The sequence below is a fragment of the Mandrillus leucophaeus genome, unplaced genomic scaffold (genome assembly GCF_000951045.1).
Source record: "Mandrillus leucophaeus isolate KB7577 unplaced genomic scaffold, Mleu.le_1.0 Scaffold80, whole genome shotgun sequence".
Taxonomy (NCBI): domain Eukaryota; kingdom Metazoa; phylum Chordata; class Mammalia; order Primates; family Cercopithecidae; genus Mandrillus; species Mandrillus leucophaeus.
The window spans coordinates 342,047-357,716 of record NW_012108697.1 but is presented as its reverse complement, the minus strand read 5'-3'; the positions used below and the strand labels follow the sequence as shown (position 1 = coordinate 357,716).

The following is a 15,670-nucleotide window of genomic DNA, read 5'->3' as shown; positions in this document are numbered from 1 at the left end:
ATATTAGTCCTTTGTCAGATGGGTAGATTGCAAAAATTTTCTCCCATTCTGTAGGTTGCCTGTTCACTCTGATGGTAGTTTCTTTTGCTGTGCAGAAGCTCTTTAGTTTAATTAGATCCCATTTGTCTATTTTGGCTTTTGTTGCCATTGCTTTGGTGTTTTAGTCATGAAGTCCTTGCCCATGCCTATGTCCTGAACGGTATTGCCTAGGTTTTCTTCTAGGGTTTTTATGGTTTTAGGTCTAACATTTAAGTCTTTAATCCATCTTGAATCAATTTTTGTATAAGGTGTAAGGAAGGAATACAGTTTCAGCTTTTTACATATGGCTAACTAGTTTTGCCTCCACCATTTATTAAATAGGGAATCCTTTCCTCATTTCTTGTTTTTGTCAGGTTTGTCAAAGATCAGATGGTTATAGACGTGTTGTGTTATTTCTGAGGCCTCTTTTCTTTTCCATTGGTCTATATCTCTGTTTTGGTACCAGTACCATGCTGTTTTGGTTACTGTAGCCTTGTAGTATAGTTTGAAGTCAGGTAGCGTGTAGTATAGTTTGAAGTTATTTAAGAATAAATATGTATTATCCTACCTGGCTTATCTGTAAATAATATCACAGATATATACTATTAGAAATAGTAAAAACTGAACTTTAGCTAAGTGCGGTGGTGTGCACCTGTAATTCAGAAACTCTGGAGGCTGAGGCAGGAGGATTGCTTGAGACCAGGAATTAATTTAGACCAGCCTAGGCAATATAGCAAGACCCCATCTCCAAAAAACAAATAAGAAACTGAATATTGCTCTAAAAAATTATAATATAAAGGTATAAAGAATGGAGGGAGAGAAAGTATGTGTGTGTAAGTCTATGTAAGAGCTTCTATGAAGAAGGAAGTCAGACATATCTGAAACTGGGAATGAGGCATGCTGTTTAGGACAGATGAAAATACAAAAAAACAAAAACAAACTCTTTCTAGCTGTTTATTTAGAATTAAAAGTGCTTACCTCTGTGAATCTGGAATATGCTTTGGGAAGATAGGGGGCAGTGGATTTTTTTTTTTTTGATAAGCCTTGTAGAAATATTGGACGTTTGAGCTTCACATATGTATATATTTAAAAATAATAAAAGCAAACCATAACAGTACAGAAATTAAATGATGCACAAGTTAGTGGGTCAAGGATAAATGTTCAAAAATTGGGAAAATTAGTGCATGGACATATATTGGAAATTTTCCATCTGGAAAATATATATGGGAAAAATTAAGTTTGATGCTTACCAGATATACAAAAATAAGTTCTAAAAAGATTGAAGACCAAAATAGTAAAAGCCAACTGAAAACTTTTACTGGAAAGTTAGAGATTATTTTTAAAATCTCAGTTTACTGAATAAACAAGCACAGATCATAAGGTAACCTAAAAGTAAGACCAACTTTCTGTAAAACAAGATTTCATAAACTAAGTGAAAAAAAGATGCTGTAGCATGGAAGAATAAATGGTAATACATATAGCCAGCAAAGGATTAGTATCCAGAGTATTTAATCAAGAATTCTTTAAATTAATACGAAAAAGACAAAAAGCAAATAGAAAAATGTGCAAGTCTTGAGCAGTGATTTCATAGAAGACTAAAACAAATAACCTATACATGTGAAAATAAGTTGACTCACCAGTAACTGGAAAAATGCAAAATCAAGCCATTTATCAGATTGGTAAAAGTTTATAGTCTAATAGAGCTACATGTTGTAGAGAACATAAAATAAGAGGAACTGTTGTACACTGCTAATGTGGGTCAACACAACTACTTTGGGGAGCAAACTGGGAAAATCTAGTAAAATCGAAGTTGTGTCTTTTCTTATACCTCTTGGAAATCTGGAGAAACCTTCAAAATATGCACAAGATACATATAACAGTGAATATACCAACATGAGCTGTAATAGGAAAAAAATCTTAAAAAAGGCTAATCATTTACAGTTTAATGGGTGAATATTTCATATAGTCATAACATGGAAAAATCTAACATGGTTACAATGGTTGCACAGTACCACTTAATATCTATAAATTTAAATGAGCTGTGTAATTGACATTTCTCCAAAGATATACAAATGTCCAATAAGCACATGGAAAGATGCTCAACATCACTAATCGTTAGGGAATGCGAGTCAAAACCACAGTGGTATACTTATTCATACTCATTAAGATGGCTATGATACAAAAAACAGAAAATAGCAAGGGTTGATGAGGACATGGAGACATATTTGTTCCTTTTGCATTACTGGTAAAAACGTAAAATGATCCAGCTACTATGGAAAACAGAACGACAGTTTCTTAAAAAATTACACACAGAATTACTATATGATCCATTAATCAAATGGACCTCATACAAGTTATTTACCTTCCCATAGGTCTGATTCTTCATTTCTAACATAGGGTAATACCTGCTTAATCAATTTCACTGGATTCTTATAAAGAGCATTTTAAGATATGCAGATGAAAACACTTTGAAACTTTTATATATACTTTATATATACAAGTATACAATTTATACTTTATATAATTTCTTTTGCACCAACCTAACAGTACCACACACATATAATGTACATTTCTTAAATAAACTCTAACATGTAAAATTGGCAGTCTGTTATTCTTTATCATAGGCCTCTATAATAATATTTTCTAAAATGTGATCTTCAGAGCATTGACGCTTGAGGATCTTAATAGGCATTATGTGAAAAGTGCTCCTTTGGACAACACATTGGGAAAACACTGTTACATAAAGTTAGGTTAGGTGTTGTACCTTTACGCTCTCTGTTTAGAGAGTATTTAATAGGCAGATATACCTTGTGGACTTAAAAGACAGATTATACAAACTAAATGAATACACTTTTTCGGTGGAGATTTGTGTTTCCTGGAGTATACTTTAGCATATACAAATCAACATGTATTTTATTGTTCTCAGTCTTTCAACATCATTTTCTAAACTTACAGTTTTGGTTTTTATAACTTTTTGATATTCATTAATAAAATATTGAGTTGAAACCAAATTTATTTTATTATTGTTATAGATATAATTACTTAAATAAGAAAACAAGTAATTCATTACTTTAACTTTTACAACTAACTATACTTAAGATTATTTTCTTGTTCCATAAAGGCTTTTACCTAAACAAAATTAATTTGTTTTAAAATATCTTGTTATATCTATATGCTTTTATGAAATACTAAGGCATGTCTTTATAGATATGACATTTCTAAGAAGGTGAAATCTAAAACACTGTATTGACAATGTTACTAGTCATTGAATGATGAATTATTTTAAATCTCAAATTTATGTTAGTATATATGTCAATTTTGAGTTTATATTGAAATACACATTTTTCTTAACCACTTTCCATAGTTTTTATATAGTTCATAATTTATGATTTTCATTTTTTATCTAGAAATTTTGCAGTTAAAATAATTCCCTTCTACATAAAAAAGCTTTTCTTTTGAAATATCAAATCATTAAAGTGATTTAAATGTTTTATCCTGATGATTATATTTTTAGGTATTCTTTCAGCGGACATTATATATGCCATTTACTTTTGTATGCATACATGTAATATTTGATTCAGTATTAAACTTTCAAATAGGCATTCTCTATACTGACATTCATAAGTTTTACCTGGTATATTTAATAAAGATATGTCTTCGAAATTATCTTCCAATATAAAATACCTCTACGTTCATTCCTTTCATTTTCTTATTCTCATATGCTTAAAATTATTTATGGGAATTCTTGGCAAGAGTTATTTTTATTTAAGGAATAGTGCTAGTTGAGTAATTATGCTAAATTGAAGGTCATGGAAAATTAGTGAGAATTTTTTTTTTGGCTTCCTGCTTGTGCATAGTATATCTTTAATTTGGCCAATGATGTTTTTATGTTATTTGTCTTAGTTTATTATTTTATTTCATTTTTTGGTTTTCTGTTCTCTTTTTTCTAGCTTGTGATGAATGGAAAATACTACCAAAACCAAATCTTCATAGAGACGTCAACAGATTTGGACACTCTGCAGTAGTCATTAATGGGTAAAAGAAGCACATTTCCAATTTTTAGAGGGTCACCGATATCAGTCATACTATCCTCATATTCTGGTATTCTTTTTGAAAATTATCATTGGTACTTAGTGGTATTGGATTTTATGCATCTCTGCTCTACCATAGAATACATTTTGATTTGTTAATCATATCTTTTTTCCTTTCTTGTTTAATATATTTAAGGGACATGGGAGTAGGTAAAAGAAAGGTGCTGAGATAAAACATCAGATACCCTTCTATGTTATCCTGCCTTCTTTTCTTTTTCCAGAGATCAGATAAGGAATGACTCTTCTTTTAAAAAGACGGAACTGAAATGATAGAGAGGCTAGCCCCATATTTCTATCAAGGAGAACAAGGAAAGTGAGAAAATTAGGTTCTCATTTTAGTTCTGTCATTTACGAAATGGGTGATTTTTGACAAGTCTCTTAACCTCTCTGGACCTTACAATCCTTATATTCATTGAGAAATTGGACTCGATGGTCATTACATTGCCTTCCCCATTTAAGTTAATATAATTTTTGTATTTCTGTCTCAAAATTTCGGTAATTTGGAATCCAGTGACAGGTAACAATCTGCTAGCTCATTTAGTAGCTTAACATTTGTAAATCAGAATGACCTTTTTATAAGCTCATTTTTATTACTACCTTATCCTAAATATGTAAAAATTCTCCACTATTGCCACAAAATGACTTGACCACAATGAAACTGTGTAACTGATATCAATTGGCTGTCCAAACAGTAATAAATGAAAACTGTGAAACATAAAACCTCTCGGGTTCTCTGGTTGATTTTTGTTTTACCTTTTTAAATTATAAAATACATTTTGGAAGCCTTTTTTAACTGATTCAATTTATTATGTTAATAATATTTTTGACATGAAAAATATGCTATTTTAAGGGCATCTCAACCTTTTTTGGCACTGGTTAGAATTTAGTATTGTCTAGGCATCTCTTTCCAGACTGAAATTTTAAAAATCTTTTTGATTATTTTTCTCTTAGTTTTCTTATTTTAAAAGAATGAAACACCATAAGAAGAACTCTGTGTCTAGTTTCAGAATTCTATGTCTATATTGAAAATTTATAATTCTAAATAGCAGTTCTAAAGTGTGTCTTGTCTATGTACAGCTATTATCTTTTTAAAAAAATATTGTTTACTACCTTATTAAAACCAACACTTATTTTTCTGACAAACGGATGTTGTATATAATCCTTGTTTTTTTTTCCTTTCTTGTATTAACAATAAAACACGTTTTGAAGACTTAGTGTTTTCTTAATATATTAAGATTTATAGAATATTTCATATTTTGTCTGGAAAGTCTTCAAGAAATTATATAGTACTTCCTCTGGTGTTTTTATATCATATTGTATGCTAGAAATAGGATCTTAAAGAAGTACTTAAAATAGTATAAAATGTATATTTAAATATACGCTTATTTTTATAAATAACATTAGATAGAGACGTTTAACAGTGTTTCTTTAAGATTCTTGTTTTGTTTTTAATAGGTCCATGTATATATTTGGGGGATTTTCTAGTGTACTCCTTAATGATATCCTTGTATACAAGCCTCCAAATTGCAAGGCTTTCAGAGATGAAGAACTTTGTAAAAATGCTGGTCCAGGGATAAAATGTGTTTGGAATAAAAATCACTGTGAATCTTGGGAATCTGGGAATACTAATAATATTGTTAGAGCAAAGTGCCCTCCTAAAACAGGTAAATTTCTTTTTCTTTTCCTCTCTCTGGCAGCAAAATTTCTCTTCTCCAGAAGTAGAAATGTCTTCTGCTTATAAGAATTACTTTAGTAGCTACAGAAATGAAAAATTTGTAATACCCTAATTAGGAATTCTAATGTTTGAATCTAGTGATTAATAATTTAATATCTTTATTAGCTATTTTTAGTTTTATTTTTGAAATCTGTATATATAGTGTATATCAATATTTCATATATGACATGGTCATATATATGAATTTTCTAATATAATTTTAAAATACTTTCCAATACATCATTTCTAAGATATACTGTTAGATTTAAAGAAATAAAATGAAATAATTTATTTTTCATGTGGTATTTTTTTTTTCCTGAATTATTGCTAAACCACACCATAAAGTAAAAAAATTTTCTAGCATTTCATGACTAATGTTCTGGTATTATATTTCTTATAGAATGGTGAATAAATAAATGAGACTTATGAAAAGTTACCAGTCAATTATTCATCAGTTAGCTAATTAACTATTTGGATAAATATTGTTTGGTGTTTTAAATGATGGGAGGAGTTAAACATTTTTGAGGCTATAATTAATAAATGTATTTTTAAGTTTTACTAATGTGTATTAATTCAGATGTCTTTTGATATCTTTAAAAAGGATGATAAACTGTATTTGTTATGATGTTTTCTTTTGTGTGTATAGTAATACCCTTTGTTCTGTAAAATGTCTGTAAATCCTTTGACCTTCTCTAAAATATGTGAATTTATTTATTTTATTTTATTTTTTGAGACAGAGTCTCACTCTGTCAACCAAGCTGGAGTGCAGTGGTGTGATCAAACTCCATCTCCTGGGTTTAAGCAATTCTGCTGCCTCAGCTTTCCGAGTAGCTGGAATTACAGGCATGTGCCACCACGCCTGGCTAATTTTTGTATTTTTAGTGGAGATGGGTCTCGTGATGCTGGCCAGGCTTGTCTTCAACTCCTCACCTCAAGTGATCCGCCTGCCTTGGCTTTTCAAAGTTCTGGGATTGCAGACATGAGCTACCGCGCCTGGCCCAAATGTGTGAATTTAAAGTGACTGTAGGATCCTTGTGTATTGAATAATTAAAATGGGGGTAAAAGGTCTCAAAAATCCTGTAAACACAATTGAACTACGAATGTTGTCTTAATCTTTAGAAAACTTACTTTGAAACTGAAGGTCATTTCTTTGTTTAAAAAATGTCTTAGTGATTCTTAATGCTTCTTAAATAGATATTGTAAATTAAGAAGAGTAAGATTTTCTTTTTTGTGCTGATGTATTGTTTCCCATTTGTATTATAGCTGCTTCTGATGACAGATGTTACAGATATGCAGATTGTGCCAGCTGTACTGCCAATACAAATGGGTGCCAATGGTGTGATGACAAGAAATGCATTTCGGCAAATAGCAACTGTAGTATGGTCAGTATTTATGGGTAAATGGTGCTGTAGTTATAACACACTGCTGCTTTATGATCATTAGCTTACCATTTAATAGCACTGTAGAAAAAACGCACTTTACACATTAAGACATTTAGAAAGTATATAGGGAATCATTCACTTCTTAGTAAATTGTAAAGTTAGACTGGTTTGTTGTTCAAATTTGTCAGTCTAGATTCCATTTTGGATCCATCAACTTTACTTCTTTTCGTGGATGAGACTGGGAACATTTTTTAAAAACTGATATTAAAAAAGACTATAACTGTAAATATTATCTTCTGTCCTAATGAAAATAAGATTATATAGGTAGGTATTGAAATAATTCCCAGTGGATTCCTGTCAGACATGCATTAGTGGTCGTGTGGTCTAGTGCTTTGTTTTCACACTTTGTGTGTAAGTTTAGCCTGAGCTGTTGGTAGTAGTAGTTTCTCTTTTAACTGTCTATACATTAGTGGTTCTCAAGTTGAGGCAATTTTGTCTCACAGGGGACATTTCACAGAGACATTTTGGTTGTCACAAATGTGGAGCTGCTATTGTCATCTAATAGGTAGAAGCAAGGGATGCTGCTAAACATTCTATAATTTTTATAAGATTTTTTAAAGGCCTTTTACATCTAAAATAGAGTTTTAGCACTATTGACATTTTAAGCCCTATAATTATTTGTTTATTTGTTGTGGGAGAGCTGTTCTATATATTGCAGAATTTAAAAAAAAACTTATAAAATATTTATGGCAGATGAAAATGGATTAAGAGCAGCAAAAATTAAGATTTTAAGTGGTCGCATCTAAACATTCTATGTTTTGTAGAAGATATCAACAAATTGAAAGGAAAAATTTAAAAAAGTAGTATTTAGTAGGATTAAAGATTGTTTTTTTTTTCTTTGAGACAGAGTCTTGCTCCATCACCCAGGCTGGAATGCAGTGGCATGATCTTGGCTCACTGCAACCTCCACCTCCTGGGTTCAAGTGATTCTTATGCTTCAGCCTCCTGAGTAGCTGGGATTATAGGGAAGCACCACCATGCCTGGCTAATTTATATTTTACTAGAGACGGGGTTTCACCATGTTGGCCAGGCTGGTCTTGAACTCCTGGCCTCAAGTGATGTGCCCACCTCAGCCTCCCAAAGTGCTGGGATTACAGGCATGAGGCACTGTACCCAGCCTAAAGATTCTTTTATGGGCCTATAGCTTGAGTAAAAATAAATAGTGTGGATACATATTTCCAACTGAATATAATGTATTATTTTTTATTTTTTGGAATTTTTATTAATGAAAGTATCTACTTGTTTTTCAAGATAGCAGGCAGAGCTAAAAGGCAAAGAAAAGGGAGTTGAAACTAAGTAAAAAATTTGATTGTATAATTAAAAAAATTTCTCCACTAATTAATAATTCAAAATATGTAAGTTTTATGATTTTAATCTAATATTCAAAACTTAAAATGGAGGGAAATTTGCAGTTACTGACTCATTAGATTGAACCCTTTTGTTTTCATACATATTCTGTTGTTGTGTACTTTCCAGTGATACAAGTTGTTTTAATAACAAGATATACTTCAATTTTATTTGAGTTTTAACATTAATATAATATGGTTATGTTTTGCAAATTTAAATTACATTTTAAGATATCCACTAATATTCATCTAATGGGAGTTATTTTAGTAGAAGTGGGAGTTGAATAAAATAAGACATGGGAATCAGGGACTTGTATTACAGTTCTTCAGAGAAACAGAATCTGTCTATATATATACACATATACACAGTTTGTAGATATATAAATATATATTTGTTTATATATAATATATAAATATATAATATGTATGTACATAATGAGATTTATTATAAGAAATTGACTCATGTGGTTATAAAGGTTGAAAAGTCCCAGGATCTGCCATCTGCAAACTGAAGACCCAGGAAAGTTGATGATGTAAATTCCACTCCACGTATGGAGGCTTGAGAACCAGGAGTGCAGATGGTGTAAGTCTCAGTCCAAGAGCAAGAAAAGGCAGAGAGAGGAAATTCTTCCTCCCTCTACTTTTTCGTTCTTTCAGGCCCTCAGTGGATTGGATGATGCCCACCATAGGCAGAGCATTTTACTTTACCTGGCTTACCAATTTAGTCTTATCCAGAACTCCCCACAGACATATCCAGAAATAATGCTTAGCCTAATATGTGACCACCCCATGTCTTGGAAAAGTTGACACATAAAATTAACTATTGCAAGTCTACCCTTTGTCAACTTGGCACCTATACATAGCTACATAAACCATACTTAATTTTCAAATGAAGATAATAACTAGGTCATATTCTACCTAACATGATACAAGTATCCTGTGTACAACTGGAAAACACATCAATCTCTTTCCCAGAAAAGGAGGTAAAGTCCTTGAGTGATATTTGCTCCTCTCCTTGATATTCTATAACTTAAATACTATGATGTAAAATCAACAGTGCTTAAATTCTGATATGAGCATCTTATGTTACATGATGAGGGAATAACAGGGAAATGAAAACAAAGATATTACACACACACAAACACACACATAGATGTATTCTTAGCAAAATGAGGAGGAAATACAATTACAGTCCTTATTTCTGTAACCGATTGCGTGTTTGTAGCTAGTATTTATACGTATATTCTTTTTTAAAATTATACTTTAAGTTCTAGGGTACATGTGCACAACGTGCAGGTTTGTTACATATGTATACATGTGCTATGTTGGTGTGCTGCACCCATTAACTCGTCATTTATGTTAGGTATATCTCCTAATGCTATCCCTCCCGCCTTCCCCCACCCCACGACAGGCCCCGGCGATTCCTCAAGGATCTAGAACTAGAAATACCATTTGACCCAGCCATCCCATTACTGGGCATATACACAAAGGATTATAAATCATGCTGCTATAAAGACACATGCATACGTATGTTTATTGTGGCACTATTCACAATAGCAAAGACTTGGAACCAACCCAAATGTATATCAGTGACAGACTGGATTATATGTATATTCTTACCTAACCATTCTGTATTTCCTTTACCTTCAGCAAGCACCTTACCTGCTTGTGGTTTTTTTACCTGTTAGGGTGACTCAAACCTTTATTCTTGAAGGGTCATTCTTCATTAGTAGTCCTGCTTGAATTGGATTGCTGTAGTTTTCCACTGATCTCAATCACAGGGTAATATAATTTGGATATTTGTCCCTGTCCAAATTCATGTTGAAATGTAATCCCCAGTCTTGGAGGTGGAGCTTGGTGGGAGGTGTTTGGATCACAGGAGTGGATCCCTCATGAATGGCTTGGGCCATCCGCTTGTTGATAAGTGAACTCTCGCTCTGGGTTCACTTGAGATCTGGTCGTTTAAAAGTGTGTGGCATCTCCACCTCCACTCTCACTCTTGCTCCTGTTGATTTAGAGGTGTAAGGAACCTAAAGTGGCCAAGTGGCAGTCTTAATTTCCAATTCTATGGAATCAGTGTTGTGTTTTCTGGAAAAAAATATTCCTTCCTCTGGAATTAAGACATCTAGGTCAGCAAAGAGTAAGGTCACAAGAACAGGAAGAAAAGTTTTGCTAAGGAATTACTAGGGACAATAGTGAGTAGTACCACTCCCATTTCCAACCCTTGATTCTTGTTCCCATAAATGCTGGCTGTGAGAAAAAGAGCACCATGTACTGGATGCCGACTCAGAGCTTATATGGCTTTCTGGAGAACCCTTCTCTCAGCCTTGCAAGGTATTACTACTTAGCTGGCACTGTAACTGAATCATCAAAAGCCCATTCCACTGTTTTATGAAACAAGGTACTTGATGATTGTAGGGAACATGATAAGACCAGTGAGCATAGGCCCACTGCTGTCCTTCATGTGCTGTGATGTGAGTTCCTTGGTCAGAAGCAATGCTGTGTGGAATACCAAGATAGTAGAAAAAGAATTCTGTAAGTTTACTGATGGGAGTTTTGGCAGAAGCATTGTGAGCAAGGAAGGCAAATCTGTAGCCAGAATAAATGTCTGTTTCGGTAAAAACAAATGCTTCCCTTTCCCTGATGGAAGCTCTGTTAACCTGCCTCCAGGTAGCTGGCTGATTACCTAGGGGGATGGCGCCATATCAGGAGCTCAGTGTTGGTTTCTGCTACTGGCATATTGGGTACTCAGCAGTGGTCATAGCCATGACCACAAGGTCATGGCCCTGGTGGATGGAAGTCCATTTTGCTGAGCCCATGCATAATCTCCATCCCTGCCACCATGGCCACTTTGTCCTTGATGTTGGGTGATGACACAGGTGGCTAGGGAAGAAGGTATCCATAGAACTGGTCATCTTATTCATGTGATTATTAAAATACTCTTTTGCTGATGTCACCTTTTGGTGAACATTTACACTGGATACAAGTATCTTCACTTATTTGCCATTCAGCGAGATCTGTCCACATCCCTTTTCCACAAATTATTTTTTTGTCACCAATTTTCCATTCATGTTCCTTCCAAGTTCCTGACCATACAGGCAAACCATTGGCCACAGCCCATGAATCCGTACACAGTTGCACATCTGGCCATTTCTTCTTCCAAACAGAATGAACAATGAGGTGCACTGCTTGATTTTGCTCACTGGGAAGATTTCCTTTCACTGCTGTACTTCAGGGAGGTCCCAGGAAGGGGCAGCAGAGCTTCAGCAGTCCGTTTTTGGGTAGAGGCTGCATATTGTGCAGAACCATCTGTAAATGAAACCAGTCTTCTCTTCCTCTGTCAAGTGATCTAGGGAACTTTTCATGAAGTGATAGGTGCAGACTAGGAGAGAGAAGGCACTGTGGCAGAAGTGGGGATTATGGGCATTTGGGCCTCTTTTTCATGTAACTTAGTTGCTTCTTCAGGGCCTGCTTGAGCCTGGTCATGTATATACCACTTTTATTTGATGATAGAGTGCCACTGTGCACACCCAACCTCATGGGTTGGTGGGTCAGATAACACCCAGTTCATGATGGGCCGAAATCACCATGGTGGCCCATGGTTAAACATTCAGTTTCTATTAATGCCCAGTAGCAGACTAAGAGCTGTTTCTGTTAAAGGAGAATAGTTATCTGCAGAGGATGGTGATGTTTTGCTACGAAATCCTGAGTCTGCACTGTTATTTTCCTATAGAGGCCTGCCAAAGGCTCCAAAGAGCATCCTGTCTGCCACTGATATTTGAGACACCATTGCATCTGCAGGATCATGTAGCCCAACTGGCAGAGCTTGCATAGTAGTCTGGACCTGCAGAACCCTCTCTTATTCTGAGATCTATTTGGAATTAGCAGCTTTTTGGATCACTTGGTAAATGGGTCAAAGTAACATACCCTAATGAGGAATGTGTTACCTCCAAAATCCAAAGAGGCCTATTAGACATTCTCCCTCTTTTTTCTGTTGGTTATAGGAGGGGCCAGAGGCAACAACTTAACATTCACCTTTGAAAGGGATATCTTGACATGCCCCATACTGCTAGACCCCTAGAAATTTCACTGAGTTAGAAGGTCCCTGAATTTCAGATGAATTTATTTCCCAACCTCCCAACACAAATATCTTGCCAATAAGTCTAGACTAGTTGCTACATCTTACTCACTAGGTCCAATCTGTGTGATGTTTTCAGTATTACGGATCAGTGTGATGTCTTGTGGAGTGAAAAGGCAGTTAAATGCCTGAGAACTAAATTATTACATAGGAGCATAGAGTTGGTATACTCCTGAGGTAGAGCAGTGAAGGTGTATTGCTACCATTGCCAGCTGAAAACAAACTGCTTCTAGTGATTTTTACTAACAAGTTTCAAGAAAGAAGCATTTGTCAGATGTTTAGCTACTTGCCAGTTGCCAGGAAATGTGTTAATTGCCCAAGCAATGAAACCACATCTGATAAGGCAATTACAATTGGTATTACCACCTGGTTAAGCTTATGATAATTCATTGTTACTCTCCAAGATCCATCTGTCTTCTACATAGACTAAATAGACAAATTTCATGGGAATATAGTGGGAATTACCACCCCTGCATCCTTTAAGTCCTTTATGGTGGCACTAATCTTTGCAGTCCTTCCAGGAATGGAGTATTGCTTTTGGCTTACCATTTTTCTACATAGAGGCTGTTCTAGTGGCTTCTTCTTGGCTTTTCCCTCCATAATTGTCTTCACTCCACAGGTCAAGGAACCAGTGTGAGTTTTCTTTCAGCTGCTGAGTATGTCTATTCCAATTATGCATTCTGGAACTGGGAAATAGCCACAGGATGGGTTTCGGACCCAGTGGGCCCACTGTGAGAGGGACCTGAACTCCACTGATCATCTGGCAGTCATAAGTCTCTGACGGGTGGCCCACAGTGATGTTTTGGGTCTCCTGGAATTAATGTCAGTTCAGAACCAGCATCTAGTACTGACACTGATTATTTCCCTTTCCTCAGTGCATAGTTACCCTGGTAAACACCATAAATCCCTTTGAGAAAGACAAGGAGAAAGATGAACAATATACCTTTTTGGTAGTATGTTGAGGTCCTTCCTTAAGGGGACCCAGCATCCCCTTCATTCAAGGCCTTTGGGTCTGTAAACTGGCTCAGTTTTGGAACTTAATTGAAGAACTCTGACTCTCTGTATTTGTGATTCAGGTTAGAGTTTTCTTTACTTAGAACTTTTCTGCTTACAGAAATCTATTAGGAATTTAGTAGGATTTCTATATATTTTACTTCTAGGAACAACCTCATGCTCAACTCACCAATGCCATAGATGTGAGCAAGTCAGACTATTCCAATTGCTGCTTTAACTCTGCTGTTCATCATAGTAACCACACCCACCTTGCCTTTGGTAGTTGAGTGCTGCTACCTGGCCCCTGCCAACCTAGATCCAATTATTCCTATTGCATTTATATTTCCCAATTCAGTGGCTGCACTTCCCACTGCAAGGCAGGGCATATGGAGAAGAGCAGTCATGGAGCTCTTCAAGGATGCCAGTGCTCCCCTCCCAAGTTTATTCCTTTCAATACTGGTGAAAGGTGTGTCTTCTAGATCCTCTCACGGAGGGTGAGCAGATCTTAAAGGACAAATCCACTCTAACATTCCAATCTCCCTAAGCCATTAAATGTCTTCTATGTTAAACCAAGGCAGATCCAGCATTTCCAAATCATTCACTGTAGGCCACCTTTTGGTCTACGTTTTAGCTAACTAACAGGAAGAGCCCTTTCTGACTCTCCAACCTATAACATTAAATGTATAATGTCTGCTTAGCCTATATCAATAAATTTTGCCTGATCCAACTTTATGTTTTGTCTATCATTTTGCCATACTTTACCATTCTGGAGGCTGGGAAGTCCAAGATCTTGGTGCTAGTAGATTTGGTATCTGGTGATGGCCTACTTTCTGATTCACAGAAGATGTCTTTTCACTGCTTCCTCCCCTGGTAGAAGGGGAGCTCTTGTGTCTTCAGCACTTTATAATGGTGTTAATCCCACATACGAGGACTCCACCATTATGATTAAATTACCTCCCAAAAGTTGCACCTCCTAATAACATCACATTGGGATTGGGTTTCAAAATACGAATTTTGGGAGATGCAAACATTCAATCCATGACAGACATTTACATATGAAAATACAACATATCTGAGTGAAAACAGCTATTCTTAAAAATTGTATTATGTAAATTGCTATCAAGTATTTATAAAGTGGCATTTTGCTTTATATTTTATTTTTGATGATGATGTGTTAACAAGGAAAGCATTGGGTGAGGTAGCATAAGAGAGCAGATGGTACTCACTTGAAATTTAGAATTTGATGTCATGTGTCCTTTAGACAGTTTTATCAGAATGTCTTGTGATTAAGTGAAACCAAATGTTAATGGATACAGAGAGGTCTTTGGGATTTCAGTCTAGATTATGTGCATTGAGATCCTATTTCATATAGGTCAAACAATGTGCTTTATTCTCACATATTTTCATTTAAAATGTACATCTCAGTATATTAGAGTGAAGATCAGTAGAATAGTGGTTACTATTCATAATGTGTGTCTGGTTCATTAGGCCAGAAATGCCAGCTATGTTTCAGAATAACAGCTTTCTTTTACCATTGATTAACTTGGCTCTATGTATGCTTGAAACATAATTTCATTTTTTGTACTTGTTTAGTATCAATAAATGACTATAATTTTCCTTTTTTTGGTTATACTTTATGTTCTAGGGTACATGTGCACAACATGCAGATTTGTTACATATGTATGCAAGTGCCATGTTGGTGTGCTGCATCCATTAAACTCATCATTTACATTAGGTATATCTCCTAATGCTATCCCTCCCCCGCCTACCCCAAAACAGGCCCCGGTGTGTGATGTTCCCCTTCCTGTGTCCATGTGTTCTTATTGTTCAGTTCCCACCTATGAGTGAGAACATGCGGTATTTGGTTTTCTATCCTTATGATAGTGTCCAGAGAATGATGGTTTCCAGCTGCATCCATGTCCCTACAT

At 35.0% G+C, this 15,670-nt stretch overlaps 1 protein-coding gene across 1 annotated transcript in view; it reads left to right on the top strand.

Moving 5' to 3' along the window:
• ATRNL1 (attractin-like 1) overlaps positions 1–15,670 on the top strand; it is a gene marked incomplete at its 3' end in the record, with an annotated part of 405,371 nt that overhangs the window by 123,357 nt on the left and 266,344 nt on the right. Inside the window, exons 10-12 of the mRNA XM_011967565.1 lie at positions 3,969–4,053; positions 5,565–5,773; positions 7,087–7,205. Of these exons, the coding sequence (XP_011822955.1) occupies positions 3,969–4,053; positions 5,565–5,773; positions 7,087–7,205 (413 nt within the window). The remainder of the gene's footprint in view (positions 1–3,968; positions 4,054–5,564; positions 5,774–7,086; positions 7,206–15,670) is intronic.